The following is a 24,706-nucleotide window of genomic DNA, read 5'->3' on the forward strand; positions in this document are numbered from 1 at the left end:
CAACACTTTGAATTGTGACCGGAAACTGATCGGCAACCAATGCAGACTGCGGAGTGTTGGTGTGACATGGGCATACCTAGGGAAGCCCATGACTGCTCTCGCAGCTGCGTTCTGCACGATCTGAAGTTTCCGAACACTCTTCAAAGGCAGCCCCATGTAGAGAGCGTTACAGTAGTCGAGCCTCGAGGTGATGAGGGCATGAGTGACTGTGAGCAGTGAGTCCCGGTCCAAATAGGGCCACAACTGGCGCACCAGGCGAACCTGGGCAAACGGCCCCCTTGCCACAGCTGAAAGATGTTTCTCTAATGTGAGCTGTGGATCGAGGAGGACGCCCAAGTTGCGGACCCTCTCTGAGGGGGTCAATGATTCCCCCCCCAGGGTGATGGACGGACAGATGGGATTGTCCTTGGGAGGCAAGGCATACCTTTACTATGTGGCTCCATGTTATTGGCTGAACACCCACCGCTGCCACACATACTCTGTTTGAAGTTTGGTGTTCTAACATTGGCTCACCCAGTGCGGAATGCTAACGGACACCTTCACACACACACACAAGCATACAACCAGCCTGTGCCAAGAGCCCAGAGCCAACCTCGCTGGTTGCAACCAGTCTAGCGAAGCAGACGTGTATTGTAGCTCAGGGCTTCATTTGCGTACCACACGCCACAGCTGTATTTTCCGTTCCATTCACAGCTTGTAGGCTGAAAACAGGGCCAGCACAAACCGCTTTCTCTCCCGGCACAATGGTTCAATTCGAGGGGCATCTTTTCGCCACGCATTGAATTTTTTACTGGACGGCGTCCACCTACGACAGAAAGGAGCAAGGAGTCTGGAGCGAGATCCCTCGTTTTTTAAAAAAAATCTATAAGCTCACAATTGTGCGATGCCAGCTGGAAAGATCTGGATTGGGAAACGGACCGCACAACCAGACGGACCCACAACTTTTGTTAAAGAGAGATTTTATTTACTTATTTATATTGGATTTGTTTGCCGCCCCTCTCCGAGATTTTAACCGCACTCCCCCCCCTTCCAAGGGGTCTTCTCCCCATTTGGGTTCCTATTTTGATTTATATATTTAGAAGCAGTCCTCAACTTACGACAATTGAGCCCAAAATTGCTGCTGCTAAGTGAAACATTCGTTCTGCCTCTTGTTACCCTCTTTCTTGCTACAGTTGTTCAGGGAATCCCTGCAGTGGTTAAAGTTAGTGACAGGGTTGTTAAGCGAATCTGGCTTATATGGTCACCAAAGGGGACACTGCAACCGTCACAAATATGAAAACACTTGCCAAACACCTGAAATTTGACCACGTGACCCTGAGAGATGCTGCAAGCGTGGGGAAAAAATGGTCCTAATTCACTTTCTTCAGTGCTGTTGTTCACTTTGAACTGATTTAAGTCTGGGCATGGCTAGTTGAATGAAAAGAAGGACCAGGGGAGACAAGATAGCAGCCTTCCAGTATCTCAGGGGTGGCCCCAAAGAAGAAGGAGTCAAGCTATTCTCCAAAGCACCTGAGAGTAGAACAAGAAGCAATGGGTGGAAACTAAACAAGGAGAGAAGCCACTTAGAACTAAGGAGAAATTTCCTGACAGTCAGATCGGTTGATCCGTGGAACTATCTGCCTCCAGAGGTTGTGAATGCCCCAACACTGGAAGTTTTTCAGCAGATGTTTGGATTTGTCTGAAATAGTTTCCTGCCTAAGCAGGGGTTGGACTAGAAGACCTCCAAGGTCCCTTCTAACTCTTATTATATTAAGTCAAGGAGTATCTGTGTTTATATTCTGGGCACCCAGAGTTTGTCATGCAGAATTGTTGGCCAATTAGCAGCTCTCCCTCTCTCTGTGTATATCTTTCCCTCTCTATCTCTTTCTTTTTCTCTGTATCTTTCTCTCTCTTCCTGTTTCTCTCCCTCTCTGTATCTTTCTCTGTATCTTTCTCCCTCTTTCTCTCTCTCTGTATCTCTTTCTCTCTTCATCTCTCTTTCTTTTTCTCTGTATCTCTATCTCTTTCTCTGTATCTTTCTCTCTTCCTCTCCCTCTGTATCTTTCTCTCTTCCTCTCCCTCTGTATCTTTCTCTCTGTATCTCTCTCCCTTTCTCTCTTCCTCTCTTACTCTGTATGTTTTCTCTCTCTGTATCTTTCTCTGTATCTCTCTTCATCTATCTTTCTTTTTCTCTGTATCTCTCTCTATCTCTTTCTCTGTATCTTTCTCTCTCCCTCTCCCTCTGTATCTTTCTCCCTTTCTCTGTTTCTCTCATCCTCTCTCTCTGTATTCCTTTCTCCCTCCCTCTCTCTGTATCTTTCTCTGTATCTCTCTCTTCATCTCTCTCTGTATTCCTTTCTCCCTCCCTCCCTCCCTGTATCTTTCTCTGTATCTCTTTCTTTCTCTCTCTCTCCCTCTCCCTCTGTATCTTTCTCCCTTTCTCTGTTTCTCTCATCCTCTCTCTGTACTCCTTTCTCCCTCCCTCTCTCTGTATCTTTCTCTGTATCTCTCTCATCCTCTCTGTATTCCTTTCTCCCTCCCTCTCTCTGTATTCCTTTCTCCCTCCCTCTCTCTGTATCTTTCTCTGTATCTCTCTCTTCATCTCTCTGTATTCCTCTTTCTCCCTCCCTCCCTCCCTGTATCTTTCTCTGTATCTCTTTCTTCCTCTCTCTCTTCCTCTCTCTGTATCTCTCTTTCTCCCCCTCTCTCTCTCTGCATGGACAAGTCCAAGCCAGTGATCGTCTTTCAAGAGATGTTTATTTTTTTCCCCTGCCTAGGAGGAAGTGCCCAACGGATCCGGTGCCAAAACAGAAGGACCAGCTGCCCAAGACGCAGCCAGCTGTGGGGCAGAGGGGGAGGGGGCACGTTGGGAGAAAACAGGTGGCAGGGAAGCACAAAAGCAGGCTGGGCTCCCTCGCACCCACAACTGAAACCTGGTTTCGGCATCTTCGCGTTTCTGAGAAATAAAACCAGGGTCGCGATTAAAGTCACCTCTTTCGCTCCTCTCCCCCCTCGACGCATCACCTTTGAGACGAAGAAACCCGCATGAAACCGAGAAAAAAAAAAACCCACTCGCGCGAAGGCAGGAAGCGCGGCTGAGCCTGGAACTTTTAAACCCTTGCGCTTCTTGAGTCACAGGAAATAAAGGAGGGCTAGAAAGAAAAGAGAGAGAAAAAAGAAGTGTGAAATCTCAAGCGTATCCCTGGGTGTAACGGAGGCCGAGAGCCTTCGCACCCCTGTTGACTCAGGGCCCAACCTGGGCGTGGGGCAAAGCCTACAATCTACCGCCGCGCCCTGGGTGAACAAGAACGCCCTCTCGGACGCTCGGCTCCTTCCGACCTCCACCCTATGCCAAGGAACAATGGCAACGGTGCCCGTTAAACACTCAGGAACACGCCGAACTCTCGCCACCTTGAGCCACGTGTGAGTTTCCTGCAGCGTCACCAAAGCCCACAACCGGGCTGGGCCCCCTTTCCTGTCTTCCTAGAAGGGGCCTCCTGGGCCTGGCCGATAAGCTTTCCCCGAAACGAGATGTCGTGTTGTGTGGTCTTCCCCGCGTGGCCTAAACACTTCTAAGAAAAAGACGTCCTTCCGATTCCTGTAAATCCGAGCAAAGGCCGAGAGACTTAATTCATTCTCTGAAAACCGACCGTCCAATTTCGGAAGGAGTTCCGTTCTATTAAACCCCCGGAGTGCAAAGACCACAAATGGCGGCATTGGTTTTGCGGGGTTTTTTGTATTGCTCAAGTCTACAAAACAAGTTCGATCTCGACAACAAAGTGTCCAGGGGGAAAGCATTTTGACATTCTCCGATATTTCCCCTGAAATTTCCCTGTAACTTGCAATCTAGGCAAGACGTGGTTGTAGATGACGTTATACCAAACGGCTAAGCCGTGGAGAAATATCTGTAGCTGAGGAAACAAGTTGTTGCCACATTTGTGCTCATTTTTGCTTGACTCTGCCAGGCAGTGCGATGTGTTGTTTTTTTTTACATGGTTTTTCCCTGACTTTTAAACATTTTAATAGTTTGTTTTTTCCCCCTGATTTATTTTTTTCACGAATTCCCTGATAATTTCCTGATATTTCTCGAAATGCTGATTTCCCCGATAATTCCGATTTCCAGGTTTGCTGCATATCCTACGACAACCAGCCTGTCAGGCCGACGTATTTGGTACAATCCCTAGGATGCTTGCAGGGTTTTGTAAATTACTACCTGCTTTCCACGTCACCATCTTAATTATTATTTTGCAAATTCCCCCTGGGTGGGAGGCATGAAAAGGATGGGCAGAGATGAGAAACGCTTCCTCTTTGTTCAGGAGTTCTTTCAATGCGTTAGGTATCAACCTGAAGCCTATTAAAATATCACAATTGGCCGGTCATTGATCCTAGTATTTAAGTAGTCGTGCCCAGCTAAATTCTCTTTACAATTTCTCAAGCTTTTCTCTACAGAGGTCAAGAGCAGACTCTCCCTGGCGCAAACAACCTCCCGTGAATTAAAAGGGATCTAATGCCCAATTGTGGAATTACGTGGGGTTTTTTTTAAAAAAAAGCATAAGCACACAACAGCCCCAATTTGATCCTTCGGTGGGTCATTCTACAGGGATGTTTTTCCTCAAAATCCAAGTTGGACTCCGCTCCTTAGAATTCAGACTAATGTCCCCTCCGAACAGGCCCAGTGACAAAAATGTATTCCAAAATGGCTATATATATTTTTTTCCCACTCATCTTTGCAGAGAAAATCCTATGGTGTTTTTCAATTTTTTCCCCCCCACTAAAGGGAGAAACACAACAAGGGAAATTGCTTCAGTGATTCAAGGACAAGTTGTGTAGATAACCCTATGAGCAGTCTGCACTGCATTTTGCTGTCTCCGATTCCAAAGAATTTTTTTAAAAAGAGAAGGTTAAAGCAAAACAGAAAGAAGATAAAAGACAGCCTGTTCAGCAAGGACTTTATCCCCCAATAATTGCAAATTCTTCCGTCGGTTACTCAGATTAGGAAGAATCGAGTTTGCTTAAGGAAGCAAAACTTTCCTCCGTGGGAACGAAAGGCTAAAATAAACACCATCATAACTTTTATTTCTCTGAGAGTAAATCCAAAACTTGGCATTTTTTCAAGGGGGAGGGGCCCGAGAGAGAAGAGAGTTTCGTTTCCCAGCTAAGTTCAGATATGGTCAAATTCACCCCAGGGTACTTTGCCCCTGTGAAGTTTAATCAATTTATGGCATTATATTGCGAGTATGTGGAAAGGGCAGAGGGCAAGGTCACAAGAATTGCCCACTGTAGCTGATAAGGGAGTTTTTTTATGGCTTTATGTGCAGGACACACCCAGATAATGATGGCTCAATTATGCATTTCCGCTCTTCCATTGCCTTAACTGGATCCAAGGGTTTTTTTCTGAATACCCTCCCCTGGTGATCCTGCACCCAACATGCGATCACTTGGCTGAAGAATCTGGTGACAAAGAGATCCCAGGTCTGTCCAAGAACGGAAGGAAAAAAAATGGGTTGCTTTCAGGAGCTCCTTAAACAGATGTCTAAGACGGTCTCAAGCATCAAAGTTATCAGGAAAGACTCCATGAACTCCATCTGTAGAGTCTGGAGGACAGAAGGAAAAGGGGGGACACGATGGAAACATTTAAATATGTTCAAGGGTTCAATAAGGTCCAGGAGGGAAGGGTTTTCAATAGGAAAGTGAACCGAAGAACAAGGGGCCACAATCTGAGGTTAGTTGGGGGAAAGATCAGAAGCAACATGAGAAAATATGATTCGACTGAAAGAGAAGATGCTTGGAACAAACTTCCAGCAGACGTGGTTGGCCAATCCACAGTCACTGAATTTAAACATGCCTGGGATAAACATAGATAAACATCCTAAGATCAAATACAGGAAATGGTATAGGGGCAGACTAGAGGGACCATAAAGTCTTTTTCTGCTGTCAATCTTCTATGGTTCTATGTGTGGATTTCCAAGGAAGATTTTAAAAACCAGGATTGGCCCATACTGAAGTAAGGGGGGGGAGGGGTAATATAAGGCCCAGTCACCGGAAAAGCAGCAACACAAGGGCAAGAAAAATTCATTTCCCAACCTCCCAGCAAATCCCCCTCTTCATTACACACACAAAAACACCCACCCACCCTGTCAAGCGGTCTCTCTTTCGAGACCTAGACAGGATTGAAAGAGTGACTTCACAGCTGCAGAATGCTGTCTGCCCAGAGATCCTTTTGGAAAAAAGATTAAAAGACTCACTCATTCTTTCGGGGCTGTTTTTTTTTCCCTTTTAAAGAGGTGATGGCTGCTCAATGAAAAGTTCTTATTGCTAAGGAGGCGAGGACAGCTGGCGGTCCCATCTCTTCCCTAGTTGGAAAAAGGCTTAAGGGTCACAAGAGGAGCTTGCTAATCGCTTCCTTGGACACACACACACCCAAAGAACAAAACATCTGGACAACTTTCAGCCAGGAGCCAGACAGAAGATAGAAAACTCCCAATGTTTTCTTTTAATTCTACCCCAGAAGGTAAAGAAAAGGGCGCCATAGGAAAATGAACCCAAGAACAAGGGGGCACAATCGGAGGTCAGTTGGGGGAAAGATCAGAAGCAACGGGAGAAAATATGATTTGACTGAAAGAGGAGTAGATGCTTGGAAGAAACTTGCAGCAGACGTGGTTGGCCAATCCACAGGAACTGAATGTAAACATGACTGGGATAAACATAGATCCATCCTAAGATAAGATGCAGGAAATAGTCTAAGGGCAGACTAGATGAACCAGGAGGTCTTTTTCTGCTGTCAATCTTCTAGATTTCTATGAAGAAGGAAGGAAGGAAGGAAGGAAGGAAGGAAGGAAGGAAGGAAGGAAGGAAGGAAGGAAGGAAGGATCCACAGGAACTGAATGTAAACATGCCTGGGATAAACATAGATCCATCCTGAGATAAAATACAGGAAATAGTCTAAGGGCAGACTAGATGGACCAGGAGGTCTTTTTCTGCTGTCAATCTTCTAGATTTCTATGAAGAAGGAAGGAAGGAAGGAAGGAAGGAAGGAAGGAAGGAAGGAAGGAAGGAAGGAAGGAAGGAAGGAAGGAAGGATCCACAGGAACTGAATGTAAACATGCCTGGGATAAACATAGATCCATCCTGAGATAAAATACAGGAAATAGTCTAAGGGCAGACTAGATGGACCAGGAGGTCTTTTTCTGCCGTCCATCTTCTGTTTCTATGGTCCAAAAGTGGCTAGAAGATTGTGGCAGGTTATATCTCTGGGGGCCTCGAACCTTTGGGATATTTCTTCACTCCATGTGCTGTTTGTGACTTGGCATATTAGGATTTGTGTGCTGTGCGAGTAGTATTTGTGAAGTCAAGCAAGCGGGTGGTGGGATGCAAAAAAAAAAAAAAGAATACTGCAGAGAAGCAAAGGAGGAAGTGGCGAAGAACCCCCACCCCCATATGAATTAAGACGTCTCCTTCTGAATGGCTCTTTGGAGAGGAACTTCGAACAGAAAAACTCCCATTATGTGACAATGGAGCCTGCTCGATCTGGAAGGCCAGTTCCCCCCCAAACAGCTGGCTGACACAGGGCTCATTTCCGCTTTTGGACTTCTGCTCTCGGGAAAGGAAGCAGGGAAACTTTTTAAAACAAGAAAGACACCTATCAAACAATCCTTCAACAAATCAAAATTAAAAGGGGGAGGTTTTTTTGGCAAGGAATGATGAACCCCAGGTGGAAATAGTAACCCAGACCCTAAAGCGAGAAAGGGGCAACCGACTCCAGCAGGGAAGCAGCTGTGCTGGAGGACTGGCTGACCACCACCCCTGCCGCCCCCTCCTCTTTCTTCCCTGGGATAAAAGCTTCCCTTTCATTTATTCATTTGCAAGGCCCGTTACAGGAAAAGCCACCAGCGATGATGACTTCACCCCACAAGAATGGGCTGAAACATTTACCCAGCTATGGGGCTTCCACAGCCGCCGCCCCCCCCCTCCCGACCTCCGCCGTGTTTTAGGAACAGAAAGTGGAAAGCAGCTGTGCTAATCCGCCATGAGAGGGGGGGGGGGGGAAAGACAGGGGGATCCTTTATGGATTCATAAAGGCCAGAAAGGGAAATGGTGGGAGAGGACAGGCGGCTCTCCGGCCATCTGCTCAGTTTCAAATCCCCCCCCCCCCTTAAAAGCCAAGAGGCTCCAGGAAGTTTGAGTTTCGCAGCTTTCCATTTTTTAAAACAACAACAACAACCCAACAACAGAGTTTCCTAAGTTCATTATCGCCTGTGATGTGTAGAACAATCCTAACAAGGGTATTGCTCAAAGTTTTGGGACCAGAGCCCAGGAAATAAATGGAAGAGGCCACCCACATAGTCCCCATAGAGCTGCAACAGGGTGTAAACAACACTGGCTCCACCCCTGTCTCTATTTTGGGCCTGGCATGAGGAAATCCAGGGCAGAAGTGGGGATTTTATGCAGGTGGCTCAATGCTGTACTGTGGGCTGGACACTATGAACATTATATATAAACTAATATATGCTGCTCAAAAAAAAAATAAAGGGAACACTCCAAGAACCCATCCTCGATCTAAATGAATGAGATATTCTCCTTGAATATTTCCTTGGCACAACAGCAGGTGAAATTGACTGTCAATCAGTGTTGCTTCCTAAGTGGACAGTTGGATTTCACAGAAGTTGGATTGACTTGGAGTTATATTGTGTTGTTTAAGCGTTCTCTTTATTTTTTTTTGAGCAGTATATAAACTATATATAAAATATAACGTTTTGTGGGCTTTTATGTATCGTACACATCGCGTACAGCCCCACAAGCGATTTGACGTCAAGGTCTTCTTCGAACACGATGGGAGAACATTAGTACCAAAGCTCCAACTTACATAAGTGGTATTTCACTCCCGTTCAATTTGCACATTTTCAGCAGAATGTTAGGGGGAATTGTTGGCATGGTTGTCAAGATAAAGGAGTGTTTATGCATATGTTTTGGGAATGCCCGATAGTGCAGGAATTTTGGCAAAAAGTGAAAGAGGATATCAATAGAATGTTAAATATACAATGGACAATCACTAAGGAAATGGCAGTACTAGTAAAAAGTAATGCGATGGGAGAATTTAGAGAAATAAAAAAAGCAGCAATAGAAAGTGCTCAGGCAGTAATAGTTTTGGGTTGGAAGGATGCGACAAAATGGACAATGCAAAATTGGTATAGGTACATGGTGGACTATATTCAATTTGAAATTATGGAAAAAAGGATAAATTTGGATAATGAAACTGAGTTGGGACAGCTGATGGGACGGTGGGACAAGGTAAGACGATATATATGACGAGCAGAATCCGAGACCAAGCTACAAGGAATAAATTGGAATCACTCTATAATATGTAAACAGATATATTGCTCTTGGGTTAAGTGGATTATACAAGAAATACCCCCAATTTTGTGGTGGGGAATGTGTGTATGTCGGGGTGGTGGGCACAACTCACAATTCACTACGCACTGTTTTATGTTGTGTGATTTTAAATTGTTAAAAATCAATAAAAATATATATTAAAAAAAAAACTTTCCTCTGGTTTAATTAAATCGTAGGGAGAGGAAAGAACAACGGTGCTTAATTACACTTCATTTTCAGAGATTAATATTGCAACAGCAAAGCTCCACTCAAAATCCCAGAATATATTGTTCAGCTTCTTTGGAAGGGCCTCACAGCCTTTTCGACAATCAATTGCTCTTAGTTTTCCCAAGAATCAGGGCCTTCTTCGGCGACTCCTTTGCACTGCGTCACCAAACTATTTAAGCCTCATTTGAAACAGATAGTCCTGAATGATTTGTTCTTTCTGGACATTTTTCCCCCCACAGCCCTAAAATAAGACATCGGTTCTTCCCTTTGGTGCCCCCCACCCACCCCTCTTCTTGAGAGTGGACTCTTCCAGAGTGAATTGGGTGGGAGAGCACACGAAGAGCAGAAAGGGGAAATGTTATTATCATGTAATTGTTGCTGGAGTTCCTTAATCTGGCTTCCTTCTATTCAACCCCGCCCAATGATCCTTGATTCAGTTAATTCTTTTGAGCTGCAGAGAAAGCAACCTTTATTATTATTATTATTATTTTTTGCCTAAAAGCTGAATCGAGGGTTGAAGCCCATTTGTATCCTTCTCAATTCTGTAATTCGCTGTTTTACCTCTGACCTTTGCTTGGAAAAAAAGTCGCAGCATTGCACCCAACAGTGATTTCCAGCACACCGGTCGACTTATTGCAAAACTGAGAAAAATTTATAAATATCAGATTAGAGGAAAAGGCACAAGTCTTGTCAGTTACACCAGGGAGCAGTTACAAGCTGGTGGGGTGGAATAGTTCGAAAAGAATCTCATTGGGTTAAGAATCTACCAATACACAAACGGTTTTTATGGTCTCTCCCCCAAAAGAACATTTGCAAATATATTCAGACAAATACATTCCTCTCGCTTCATCGAAGCAGGACATTCCAAGGAGGGCAGGGGAGCCCGCCCGATATAACATTACCAACAACTTGGAAAAGGTTAAATTAATTTAATTCGGATGAACATTCAAGCACATATATTAAACACTTCATTGCCAGGTTGCAAAAAAAAAAGAAAAAAGAGAGTGATTCTGCCTGGGAGGAATGTGGGCAGGGTGGGAACCAACTAAGGCCTCCAGGTGGGCTTTATTGAAGAAGCCAAGGTTTCCAGAATGAAAACTTTCCCTGCGGGTAAGGGCTTCCCTTCTTCCCCGCCACAAAAAGAGAAGTTAGCCCAGGAGCAGCCAAGAGGGGTGATGGAAAGGGGGTGAAGGGAGAACTGCCTTGGGTTGCCCCCCCCCCCCCCCCGGTGCTTCTGATCCGCCAGGAAGTCAGAAGGAATCCAGGCTCAGGGCCCTATGAAAATATAAAAGGCCCATGTTCCCCCTCTGGATCCTCACGCCAGAGATTATTCACAGCTGCCGGGGTTTGAGCCATAGGGTTGTCAAAGAGGAGGGAAGAGGAACCGCCTGGAATCGGTTCCCATGTTCCTCTGCTGCTTGTGTGAAAAGGGGTAAACTGAGGCACTGCCCGTTTGGTTGGACAAGAAAACCCCACCTCTTTCTCTCTCTCTGACACACACAGGGCACCAGTGTTTATCAAGAGAGCTTTGGAGAAGTGCCATTTTGCATATTTCTAAGGAAAAAGCTTTGCATACTCTCACCAGGAAACCCACACAAGGCATTGCAACAGGGCAGCTCTTATTAGCCCCTGCTGGAAAATACTTCCCTATAACCTCCTCTCGGGGCTTTTCTTCCCTTTCCAAACCACATTTCTGGGGCCTGGAGGCAATTCGAAGAGGGGGCAGCTTCACCTGGGCGAAATGTTTTTAATTTCCTCACCCATCGCTGCAATTCCCTTTTTCTTAATGGGCTCAAGCGCCCCACAGCACAGCAAAGTGGCAGCAATGAAGTGCGGACAGCTCCGAGAACCAAGCCGGAATTTGGACCAGGCTGAATGAAGAAACAAGGTTTAATCCCACATCCCTGAAGCTGGCTAGGCTACCAACGAATCATCGTTCAAGGGAGAGGAAAGGAAGAACCAAGGGACAACCGTTCAGCCACAAAACATTTCGGGGTCCTGTATTAACAGAGAGGCCTCCTCACACTGCGAGAATCACCGAAGGGGCTTTATTAGGCGGATTATGTAAACAAGGCCTTCCAGGCACCTCACCAACATTTTTACCTCTGCTATTATTTGGTCTAGAGCGGAGGGGGGGGGGTGTGTTTCCAACCCTGGCCACTTTTAAGAATTCTCTAGTTAGTTGAAGCCCACTGTTATTTAAAGTGGACATGGCTGGACACTTCCGGTCTAGACCAAAAACTAAAACGCAATTCTCGACTGCAAATTAAAACTCCTCTGCTCCTATCAACTGAAGCTATTCTCCCGAATAGAAAGAAAAAGAGGGGGGGGGGCTCAGCTTATGAACTGTTTTTATCCTCCAGGGTTTTAGAAAAGGCCCCCAGGCACATCCTCCGGGCTGACAGATCTGGAGGGCACCAGGGAAACTGCCCACAGAGTGTGTGTTTGTGTACCACAGGACCTCAGGCTGCTAATTCACGCGTGTTATTTCGCTTCCTTACAGGATAAGTGACATGCGTGTGCAAGTTTAGCTCTTTCTCCCCCCCCCCTTTCTTAAAGCATCCGTTAACTCGAGAGAGATGATTGGAAAAACCCCCAACGGGAGGGAACAAGCAAAGAGAAGGGGAAGAGTGGGGGGTTTCTTTCAAACTTTAAGCTGGTCCCTAGAGTCACAGTGATTCGAAGGTTTTCTGAAATGCCCAGGATATGTCGACGGGAGAGAAAACAAAGTCAAGAGCCATCAAATCCAAACCGAATCCTTATCTCAAAGATGAAGCTGCTTCCAGGCTGCACACCTACTGCAGGTGACATCGATTCGGTCCCAAGTGCAGTTTTGTCAGGGAGCAGCCAGGTGTGAGCTCCAGAGGGAGGGGGAGGAGAAGGCGGGGGGCTTCATGGCAGTGTGACGCTTTCAAAGTGGGGGCCAGGCAAAGAAAGATGGACTTTTTGAAAAAAAGAAAAATGCAGCCACTTCTTTTGAATACGATGCGCTGACCGGAGGCCGGAGGGACGCCAGGCCTTTTTCTCTCAGGGATGGGGGCCAAAAAAAAAGACAGACCCCCTGCATCCAGCCACAGTCCGAAGGCGTTTCCCAGAGGTCGCCCGGAAGTCTTTTAAGGACGACGCCGGATCCAAACGCCCCTGCGCTTCAGAGGCCCAGCCTTCGTTATTCTCCAAAAGGCGGGAGGGCACGGTCGGGGCCCAAGGTCGCTCGCTGACTGCCCAGAGCATCCAAAGGGTCTTTCCTCCTCCTCCTCCTCCTCCTGCACAGGGGCCTCTGTCCTCCCAGCTTCGTGTGGAGTGAAGCAGAGTGCGCGCACGTTTCTTCCCCTTTCCGTTTTGTAAGACCTCCTCCTCTTCTTTGCTGGGTCCCCTTCCGCCCCGGACAGTTCATAGCAGTTCCTTCCTTCCCGGGGGGGGGGAGTTCCTGCTTCCCACTCAGTGAGAGGAGAAGGAACAGCTCAGTTTTTTTTCCACTCACAGCAGGAACAAAGGCGAGTCCAAAGCTAAGCTCCGCTCGGGGGAGCCCCCCTTTTCCGTCTGGCTCACCGGGTCAGGTAAGCCAAGCTCGCTCCTAGGCCAGCCACGCTCGCAAAGGCCACCAGAACGTTTCTGATGCTGCCTTCCAGGTCCTCTACATGGAAGAACTTAACAAAGCCCTCCTATAAGAAAGAATGGCACCGTTAGTGGCTGGGACACAGCAGCAGCAGCAGCTGGAAGCTTTAGAAAAGCCACAGGGAGCATGCAGAGCAGGGTTTGCCTTCAAGGGGGAAGAGGGTTCCAGAATCCGAGCCTCCAGCCCAAACCCCCTGCAGAGGAGGATCTATTGCAAACCCTCCCCCCAGGAGCCCACTCCTCTAGACTCCCTCTTGGGCAAACAGGAAGGAGGATCATGCAAAATCTCCACCTATCAAGGAAGACCAGCCCATGTTCTGATCTTAAGTGAACATGAGGCACACCCGTGAGCCAGTACTTTTGTGTCTGGGCAACTAGCCATAAGCACAGCTGGAGCTTCCTCCACCACCACCACCACCCACCCACCCCGCTGTCAGAGGTCCATCACGAGGAGGAACAAGCGAGGAAATGCCCTCACTCACCCAGGCGTTGTGATGCAGCAGCCACTCTCTCTTGTCCGTCACCAGCACCTCCGTGATAATCTCCGCCAAAGTGTCGATGCCGCTCTCTTGATTTACGCTCTTCAAGTGTTTGGCAACAAAGGCACCGAAAGAAACGAGAGTCACAATCCGCCCCCAGTTTGTGATGCCATCGTTGAAAACCTGCGTGGCCACTTCCGACATCAGCTTCAGGTCGTCTGCTTGGCTGAGCGGCATTTTCCTCAGCATTCCTGAATTAAGGAGGGAAGGAAGGAAGGACTTTTAGGCCAAGCACCACACAGAATGTCAGAGGGGGGAACAAATATTGAAAACAACCTCTGGTTTTGTCTTTTCCCTGGGAGGTGGGGGGCAGAAACCCCCATGGTCAGTGCTGCTACAGTTCATCCAGTTTTTTCCCCAAACGCCCTCACTCTGCTAAAGAAATAATCCCCTCACCACTGACAAACTATTTACTAAGTCTGCACTACTATTACTACTCGTTTTTTCTCATCCCTCCCATCACCCATTTCCTCCCACTTAGGACTGTATGACAGTAACTTGTTGCTTGTATCATTGAGATTTTTTATTAATATTGCTTCCCCATTGCTTATTTGACCTCTATGACAATCATTGTTGGACCTCACGATTCTTGACAAATGTGTCTCTTCTTTTATGTCCACTGAGAGCCTCTGCACCAAAGACAAATCCCTCGTGTCCCCAGTCACACTTGGCCAATTGAGAATTCTATTCTATTCTAAAAATAGCAACTGGAACTAAAAGGAAACAGCAATTGCGTGTGCAGTATTTAATTCTAATTCCCCAGTGATTTTCCCAAGCAAAACAGGAGGCAACTCTCGAGATCAGGTTGCTAAATGGGGCCACGTAGAACTGGAGGCAAAGGCAGAACTAGATTCCCCAGTCGATCTCAAAGCTCCTGCAGTACAGTGGGTTATTCAGAAGGCTTTAAGCCTCCCAGGGAGCAGGGGATGGAATCGGTTACCAGGGGATTCAATGAATCAGCCAAATACTATTGTACTGGAGGAGTGGAGGCCACCCCCCCCTCTGCCTCCTCTTCTGCCTCAGAATCCTGGCTTCAAAGCATGATGGCCCAGGATGTCTCCCACTGGGACCTAGAGGAATCTACGGAGGAATCATGGAGCCTGTCATCTGCACCTCCATAACTGTCTGGTTTGGTTCTGCAACCCAACAGGACCGACACAGACTTCAGGGGAGAATCAGAACTGCAGAAAAAACAATGGCTGCCAACCTGCCTTCCATGGAGGACCTGCATACTGCACGAGTCAAAAAGAGGGTGGGGAAAATATTGACTGACCCCTCGCATCCTGGACATTAACTGCTTCAACTCCTAACCTCAAAGCTACAGAGACCTGCACACCAAGACAACTAGTTTTTTTACTGAACACCATCACTCTGCTAAACAAATAATCCCTTCAACATTGTAAAACTATTTACTAAGTCTGCACTACTCTTACTACTAGTTTTTTTCTCATCATTCCTATCATCCATCTCCTCCCACTTGGGACTGTATGACTGTCACTTGTTGCTTGTATCCTTAAGATTTTTTGTTAATATTGATTGTTTCCTCATTGCTTATTTGACACCTGTGACAATCATTAAGTGCTGCACCTCATGATTCTTGACAAATGTATATTTTCTTTTATGCACACTGAGAGCCTCTGCACCAAAGACAAATTCCTTGTGTGTGCAATCACACTTGGCCAATAAATAATTCTATTCTATTCTATACAAATGTCTCTTTTCTTTTATGCACACTGAGAGCCTCTGCACCAAAGACAAATTCCTTGTGTGTCCAATCACACTTGGCCAATAAATAATTATATTCTAATCTATATCACCCTGGAAACCCATCAGCAACCCTCCCATTTCTCAAGAACACCCAACAGCTGGCAAACTTCAAACACTTTGCTAAAATCACTCCAAAGGCCGAACACAAGTGACTTGGTCTCCATCAAAGAAAGTGAAAAACCCTGGCTGGCAAGAGAAGCTTCTGGTGTTGTGTGTGTGTGTGTGTGTGTTTTTAAAACACCACCCTGTTTACAATGAGCTGTTTTCTGCTTGCTGGGCCCAGCAGGATACGAGCCACTGATAAAGCTAATCTATAGTGAGATTTTATTTATTTTCTCCATCTCTGCCTGCCTGCAAGGTTGCCCCTCCCTCCCCCACAGTACAAAGTGCAGTTTCCTTTCTGCTGCAGCCTGACACTTTCACAATGACTGCTTTGCAGCAAAAACAAGGGGGGGGGGGAGAAGGAAAGAGAGAAGCCAGGCTGGTCTGCAGCAGCCCTGGCCACCCACAGCCTGCCAGCTACCAGGGTGGGCTCCACCAGAGTTGCAGCTGCTTTCCAGCCAATCGGGGCCAAGAGCCCCTTCCTCTCCAACTCAGAGCAGATGGAAAAGGAGGGGAGCCCCTCAAAGTAAGGGGGGAGTATATTTCACACCCCTTCCTGTGTATCTTGCATCCTTCTCAATCCTCCCTTGCTTGCAGCCTTTTCAGCAGGATGCACTGCAATTGCTTAACATTCTTAATAGTTGCACCCCCTCCCAATATTTGTAATCCCCCCTGCTTGCTGCCCTTTGATGGGGGGGGGTTGCAATTTAATATTTGCACCCTTGTAATCTCAGGCTTTTTCAGGGGGGGGGGAAACCCCTTTTCTGGGTGGGGTAGACCAACCTTCTGGATGCATGGCAATTTCTCAATGCCTGCAATCCCCCCCCACACACACAAAAAAAATCCCCAGTCCTCCCTCCTCCCAGTCCTTTTCAGTGGTGGATTATTAGACCAACCTTCGGTTTGCATTGCAGTTTGTCAATATTTGCACACATGTAACCTGAATCTCATCCACTCCTTTTGGAGGGGAGGGGAGCATCTGGGACTACAAACCCCATCAGGAGCACCAATGCAGCAGGAAGGAGTGGGGAGGCCCCCTCTGGGACTACAATCCTCACCAGGAGCACCAATGCATCAGAAGACCCCCACAAACTAGACTACAAACCCCATCAGGAGCACCAATGCAGCAGGAAGGAGGTTCCTCCAGGACTATAAACCCCACGAGAAGCACCAATGCAGGAGGGGGAGGCCCCCTCTGGGACTACAAACCCAATCAGGTGCACCAATGTATCAGGAGAAGACCCCTCTGGGACTACAAACCCCATCAGAAGCACCAATGCAGCAGGAAGGGATAGGGAGGCCATCTCCTGGACTACAAACCCTATGAAGGGCACCAATAGAGCAGGAGGGGAGGCCCCCTCTGGCACTACAAACCCCATGAGCACCAATGCACCAGGAGAAGACCTCTCTGGGACTACAAACCCCATGAGCACCAGTGCACCAGGAGAAGACCTCTCTGGCACTACAAACCCCATGAGGTGCACCAATGCATCAGGAGAAGACCCCCCTGCGACTACAAAGCCCACCAGGCGCACCAACGCAGTTAGGGGAGGGGGAGAGGGAGGGATAGGCCGCCCACCTTGGAAGGCCAGCTGGTGCTTCCCCATGATGTCGTCGCAGACCCTCCGCAGCGTCTCCAGGGCCCGAGCGGCCGTCTCCTCCTCGGCGGCGGGACAAGGCCCGAAGCGGCCCAGCAGGCCCTGCACCAACTTCCAGCCGCCGCTTCCGCAGCCGCCGTCCTGCTTGGGGGGCTCCTGGTCGGCCGCCTCCCGCAGGTACGAGGCCACCAGCCGCAGCGTCACCTGGCGGAGCGGGTCCCGGGGGGCCGGCGAGTCGGGCGGGGAGGCGTCGGGGGGCGACTGGGCCGCGTCTTCCGCCTCAGGCTCGCAGCCGTCCAGCTCCTCTTCGGGGGTCGCGGGCGGCTGGCCAATGGGAGCGCGCGCCGCCGACGGCGGGGGCCCAATCAGCGCGAGGGGCCCCGCGCCGGGCCCTCCGCCAATCAGCGCCCGAGGTACCTCAGAGCAGGCCAGGCCCCCACCCAGGCCGCCTCGGACGCCGCCGTTAAGGAGAGCCAGGCCGCCCCCGCCGATTACGCCGCCGCCTCCTCTCCCTCCGCCCCCGCCAGGAGACACCGGGGCGGCCGGGGCCAACCCGGGGGAGCCGCCGCAATAGAGGACCATCGCCTTCTTGTTGAACATGGCGGCCCGACCTCGCGCTGCTGCGTCTGTGAGGGGAGTGGCGCGCGCGCACACGGGGGCGGTCGTTATATATACCCCAGCCCGTGCGTGACGCCACCGGTGACGCCGACGTCAAGGGGGCCGCGCGTGCGAGCCGATTGGGAGGCGAGGGGGAAATGTAGGGCGGAGGGGGAAGGGGGGCGGAAGAGGGAGGGAAGAAGGAAGGAAGCGGGTAGCCAATCAGAGGATCGGGATCGGAATTTCTTTCCTTTTTTAAAAAAAACCCCCCCTTTCATCTTCCCAGCCAGGATGGACGAATCCATGTTTGCGTTGGGAGGGGGGAGAAAGAATGGAAGCGCCCTGGGGGACTTCGTGGGGCTTTTAGGCGGCTCATCTGGGAAGGCGGATGGAGGGGAAATTTTCGGGACGAGGGAGGCTTGGAGTGCAGAGTTGCAAAGCGGGGTTGACCCCGACTCCCCCTCCCCGCCGGGCGGGGCAGGAAGAATGGCCTCATCCGGCCCAGAAGTGTCCGAGCTTGGCCGCCTTTAAGACTGGTGGACTTCAACTCCCAGAATTCCCTAGAGAGCCAGGAATGATAGAGGTGGAAGAGGCCAGAAAGGTCACCTTAAGTCAGGAGAATGCTGGGAGATGAAGTCTTACAAGTGGCCAAGCTTGGACAGCCTTGGACTGGATCAGAAGTCCACTTTTAAGACTTGTGGACTTCAACTCCCAGGATTCCCCAGCCGGTCACCAATGATAGAGTTGGAAGAGGCCAGAAAGGTCACCTTAAGTCAGGAGAATTCTACGAATTGAAGTCTTGCAAGTGGCCAAGCTTGGACAGCCATGGACTAGATCTGGAGTCCCCAAACCTGGTCACTTTTAAGACTTGTGGACTTCAACTCCCAAGATTCCCCAACCAGCCATAAACGATAAGAGTTGGAAGAGGCCAGAAAGGTCATCTTAAGTCAGAGGTCAGCTATGCTGGCTGGAGAATCCTGGGAGTTGAAGTCCACAAGTCTTAAAAGTGACCAGGTTCGAAGATCTTTGGACTAGATGCTCTTGGGGCAGGGTGTCTTCTGCAAGACAGAGGTGGGGGAGGGGAGGTCTCCCTCCATTCCACCCTAAACCCCAGGCCAGTTTTGGCTCTGGGTTAGTGCTGGCTGGCAAATATCCCCCCCTTCCCAAAATACGCCCCCCCCCACAAAGTTTCCAATGGGAGCAACCTTTGCATACATGATGGACCGTCAAGTGAAACCTCAAATCAGCCAACGGACGATGGGTGTTGTAAACCCGCTTTTAGCCATGAAACTTTGAGCCAAATTCCTCCTTCTCCTGGTCCAGTCCACCCTGCAGGGCTGTCGCAGTAACAGGAGGAGGAAGGTATGTTTGGATACGTTTGCTGCCTTATTGACAAAAATAATAATAAAAGATGGGTTCGTTCCTATCACCCATTTCCTCCCACTTCGGACTGTATGACTGTAACTTGTGGCTTGAATTCTTAAGGTTTTTATTAATATTGTTTCTTCGTTGCTTATTTGACCCCTGTGACCATCATTAAGTGTTGGACCTCACGATTCTTGATAAATGTATGTATTTTCTTTTATGTGCACCGAGAGTAAATTCCTTGTGTTTCCAATCACATTTGGCCAATAAAATAATTCTATTCTATTCTATAATCTATTCAAATTCTATTCTGTTCTTGACAAATGTATATTTTCTTTTATTTAGACTGGGAGCATCTGCACCAATTCCTTGTGTACCCAATCATACTTGGCCAATAAAGAATTCTATTCTATTCTATTAGAAATGAATTAAAATCGGGCCGCTTTCTAAGGCAAGGCAGAATTCGGCAAAAAATAATATATATATATATTTTGCCTGGGCTGCGAAAACGAAAAGCTCAGCATCTTTCTGGAGCATAACAGGATGTCACGCAGCGTCGGGGCGAGTTGAGAGATTTCAAAACTTTGTGCAACCCTCATGCAGACTCATTTGCAGTTTTTTCTTTTTCTTGGGGGGGAAAACAACAACAACCCACCCACCACAAACCACCCCAGCATTGCCCCCAGACGGGATCCGTGACGTCACCCCAAAGAATGTTCCCAGACTGAGCAGTTTGGGGTTGGTCTAGACCCGTGTTTCCCAACCTTGGCCACTTGAAGATATTTGGACTTCAACTCCCAGAATTCCCCAGCCAGCATTCGCTGGCTGGGGAATTCTGGGAGTTGAAGTCCAAATATCTTCAAGTGGCCAAGGTTGGGAAACACTAGTCTAGACCAGTGTTTTTCAACCAGTGTGCCGCGGCACACTAGTGTGCCGTGAGACATGGTTAGGTGTGCCGCGAAGCTCAGAGAGAGAAAGCAAGCAAAAGAGAGAAAGAGCAAGCGAGAGAGAAAGAGAAGAGAAAGAGAACAAGAGAAAGAGAGCAAGAGAGAGAAAGAAAGCAATAGAGAGAGAAAGAGAGGGAGGGAAGGAGAGAGAGAAAGACATAGAGGGAGGTAGGGGGAGAGAGAAAGAGAGCAAAAAAGAGACGAGGGAAGGAAGAGAAAGAAAGAGGGATGGAGAGAGAGAAAGAAAGAAAGAGGAAGGAAGAGAAAGAGGGAGAGAGAAATAGAGCGAAAGGGAGGAAGAGAGAGAGAGAGAACTTTTTTGTCCAAACTTTTTTTAGCCCCCCCCCCCCCCTGCACCGCTCAATGTGCCCCTGGGTTTCGTAAATGTAAAAAATGTGCCGCGGCTCAAATAAGGTTGAAAATCACTGGTCTAGACCAACCCACGACTCGGGTGTTTTCTTGCGAGCGAAGGGGGTGGGGGTGGGAGGTGGGCCTGGGTTTGGCACCACAACTGCAGGGTCCCCAGCCAAGGATAACGGAATGAAACCATTCCTTCCAAAGCCTTAAGAACCAAGCTTGGCCCATTTCAAACCTCGGTAAACAGAGCAGGGTTTTAAAAACCCATCTGTTTAAGTTCGTTTTTTTCCTTCCCCCTGTTGCCGTTCTTCGCACGACTTTTTAAAAATTACTTTTTAAACATGTTTGCACCAAACCTGGGAAGGGGACGTGGAGTGGGATTTAAAAAGGCCTGAGCCAAACAAGATAAACGAGCAAAACAAAAAAAGATAAATTTTGGACCAGATACAAGAGTCGCCCAGAAAGCAATGCACCACATTTTTTTCCCTTCAATAATTATTTATTGAACGCAATGAAACTTACACACAAGAAGGAACGATTTTTCTTCTACGCTCCCTATTTTCCCGTGTAATTTCCACCCCGTTCTGTGGCCTTTCTCCAGCGAGGCCACAGAACGGGATGGAAATTACACAGGAAAATAGGGAGCGTAGAAGAAAAATCGTTCTTTCTTGTGTAGGCCCTGTCGGTACCATTTTTGCTCTGGTCAGGAAGCCATTTCTGTGCAAATCGCCTCTTCGTCGTCCTCAAAATGTCTTCTGCGACTAACCGTACTTCTGTCGACTGCAGATTCTCCATAAACTGTACACAAACGTTGTTGAATGTTCCCAACAGTTTCTTTCTCTGCTATCAGAAATTCAATGACGACACACTGTTTTATAACGTATGTCACTTACAGACGCCGTTTCGAAACACGGTTGCAGCTCCGCTATCTGTCTGAAGAGACGCAAAATTTATACACGCACTCCTGAGAATTCAAATAATGTATATCTCAAGTTTTGCATGTGTACCGGTTACTGTAGACTGGGGGGGGGGAAATGTGGTGCATTACTTTCTGGCCGACGCTCGTATATATGGGTTGGTCTTGGCCCTAAATATTTTCCAGGAGAGATACCCCCCCCCCCCGATTAATTTTTACAGGGAAATGCAAATTAATTTTAATTTGCATTTCTCTTGCAAACCAGCCAGAGTCTTTGAAAGTGGCGTCATGGAAGTAACTGGAAACAAAAGGAACCCTCAATCTGAGTCTTGTATTGGCATTGAATAAATTGAATAAATAAATAAATTCTTGTGTTAGTAAAAACTTCAGAAGAGAAGGATTAAGGGGTCCTGATTTCTGACCGCCTCCAAATGGGTCAACAGTGCAGTCAGGCGGTAGGAAAAGCAAGTAGGATGCTTGGCTGCCTAGCTAGAGGTATCACAAGCAGGAAGAGGGAGATTGTGATCCCGCTGTAGAGAGCTCTGGTGAGACCCCATTTGGAATAATACTGTGTCCAGTTCTGGAGACCTCACCTACAAAAAGAGATGGATCAAACTGAACGGGTCCAAAGAGGGGCTACAAAAACGGTGGAAGGTCTTAAGCATAAAACTTTATCAGGAAAGACTCCATGGACTCCATCTGTAGAGTCTGGAGGACAGAAGGAAAAGGGGGGGACACGATCGAAACATTTAAATATTTTTAAAGGGTTAATAAATAAGGTTCAGGAGGGAAGTGTTTTTAATAGCAAAGTGAACCCAAGAACCAGGGGGCACAATCCGAAGTCAGTTGGGGGGAAAGATCAGAAGCAACGTGAGAAAATATTATTGGACTGAAAGAGCAGTAGATGCTTGGAACAAATTTCCAGCAGGCGTGGTTGGTAAATCCACAGGAACTGAATTAAATAAGGTCCAGGAGGGAAGTGTTTTTAATAGGAAAGTGAACGCAAGAACAAGGGGGCACAATCTGAAGTCAGTTGGGGGAAAGATCAAAAGCAACAAGAGAAAATATTATTTGACTGAAAGAGTGGTAGATCCTTGGAACAAACTTCCAGCAGACATGGTAGATAAATCCACAGTAACTGAATTTAAACATGCCTGGGATAAACATAGATCCATCCTAAGATAAAATACAGGAAATAGTATAAGGGCAGACGAGATGGACCAGGAGGTCTTTTTCTGCCGTCAATCTTCTATGTTTCTATATTTCTAATTATAGTTTATAGTTTATTAGATTTGTATGCCGCTCCTCTCCGAATTAAAATCTGCCTGGGATAAACACAGATCCATCCTATGATAAAATGCAGGAAATAGGATAAGGGCAGACTAGAGGGACCAGGGGGTCTTTTTCGGCTGTCAATCTTCTGTCCCCACTTTAAAGCCATTTTCACCGACGGGAAGAAAACCCCAGAGAGAAAAATGGAATTTGAGCGAACTTTCTCACACACCCCTGACACAGAACAAGGGAGCAAAGCTGGTTACCTGATCTATCTCCCCATGACGTAACCCCACATTAACCCATCCCTGGCGATTATGTAATAAATCTATTGTGACGGAGGGCTTAGCAAAGAGGAAGAAAACAGACGGAAAGTACATCTTGTCTCCAGACATCAGCCTTAAAATTGTTGACACGGTGCCCATACCCTGTCAATCACCCCGCTGTCCCAAACACAACCAACAACAGCGCTTTTAAAAGGCACAACCCAAAAGGTGAAACCGCAACAAAAATGAAAATAAGAATGAAACTTGACGGGAAAATCTTACGTTTCGTCAGAAAGGGGCGGCCTAAGTTTCTAGCCCTCTTCTTTCAAGGGAGAAATTAGCATTCCACATTAAAAAAAAAAAAATTCAAGCTTTACTCTGAATCATCCTGCTTGGTTTTACAGCTTTCCAGAGATTTTTTTGGAAGGACTTTGCCAATGAAGGCCACCACCCGTAGGGTTTTTCCTGACCGGCCTTTGCCCACCCTCTCCTCTCCTGCCTCATCAAAAACCCACCTCTGCCGCCAGGCATGGGGGAATTGAGATCCTCTTTCCCCCTAGGCCTTTACAATTCTATGCATGGTATGTCTGTATGTTTGGTTTTTATATTAATGGGTTTTTAATCATCAATACCAAATTACTATTGTACACTGTTTTATTGTCGCTGTTAGCCGCCCCGAGTCTCTGGAGAGGGGCGGCATACAAATCCAATAAATAAATAAATAAATAAATAAATAAATAAATAACCACAATGCTGTTAAGAAGAAGGAAGGAAAAGGGAAGGGAGGGAAGAAGGGAGGGAGGAAGGAGAGAGAGAGAAGGAAAGAAAGAAGGAAGGAAAAGAAGGGAAGGGAGGAAGGAAGCAAGAAAGGAAAGGAAAGAAGGGAATGGAGGGAAGGAAGGAAAAGAAGGAAGGAAGGAAAAGGGAAGGGAGGGAAGGAGGGAGGAAAAGGAGGAAAAGAAGAGAAGGGAGGAAAAGGAGGGAAGAAGGAAAGAGGGAGAAGGAAGGAAGGAAAGAAAGGAGAGAGAGAGAGAAGGAAAGAAGGAAGGGAGGAAGGAAGGAAAAGGAGGAAGGAAATGAGAGAGAGAAGGAAAGAGGGAAGGAAGAAGGAAGGAAAGAAGGGAATGGAGGGAGGGAGGGAGGAAAAGAAGGAAGGAAAAAGAGGAAAGAAAGGAGAGAGAGAGAGGGAAGGAAGGAAGGAAGGAAGGCCAACCAGCCTAAACCCAGCAGCCTATTTCTCCCCTTCGAAGGGACCCTGCGGGCACCAAAACTCTTTCCAGCCAGAGCGTGTGCCCCTCCCCACCTCCCAGCAAATGCCCCCTCTGACCTTTGACCCTCCCACAAGTCCAGGAACTGCCGACGTGACCCAACCCAGGTAAACAGCCCAGCCCAAGAATGCACCTGGGCCAAAAAAAGAAGAAAAAAAGAGGAAAACAGCAATTAAACCCTCCAAAACAAACAAGCCCAGGTTTATATTGAAAACACCGGTGGTGGCCGGCCGAACCCAGCTAAGAAAACACCAGACCGGGGAAGATCTCAGCACTTGAAAGCTCTTTGGGCAGCTGCAGGGGGGGGGCATGGGGGGGGAGCTGGAGGTCTTCTAGTCCAACCCCCTGCTTAGGAAGGGAATCCTACACCACTTCAGACAGATGGTGACCCAACCTCTGCTTCAAAACTTCCAGTGTTGGGTCATTCCCAACTTCTGGAGGGAACTTCTATTCCACTGACCATCACGAAATTTCTCCTTAGTTCTAAGTTGCTTCTCTCCTTGTTTAGTTTCCACCCGTTG

At 47.7% G+C, this 24,706-nt stretch overlaps 1 protein-coding gene across 1 annotated transcript; it reads right to left on the reverse strand.

The window, feature by feature from the left end:
- Positions 1 to 10,206: 10,206 nt before the first annotated feature.
- MCL1 (MCL1 apoptosis regulator, BCL2 family member) lies at positions 10,207 to 17,855 on the reverse strand. The gene is made up of 3 exons (XM_070766314.1): positions 17,179 to 17,855; positions 13,674 to 13,921; positions 10,207 to 13,238 (listed from the first exon to the last, which is right to left on the reverse strand). Exons 1-3 carry the CDS (start codon positions 17,795 to 17,797, stop codon positions 13,122 to 13,124), a joined length of 984 nt encoding a protein of 327 aa, XP_070622415.1. The 5' UTR covers positions 17,798 to 17,855; the 3' UTR covers positions 10,207 to 13,121.
- Positions 17,856 to 24,706: the final 6,851 nt, after the last annotated feature.

This window comes from Erythrolamprus reginae, chromosome 13, assembly GCF_031021105.1.
Source record: "Erythrolamprus reginae isolate rEryReg1 chromosome 13, rEryReg1.hap1, whole genome shotgun sequence".
Classification (NCBI taxonomy): Eukaryota; Metazoa; Chordata; class Lepidosauria; order Squamata; family Dipsadidae; genus Erythrolamprus; species Erythrolamprus reginae.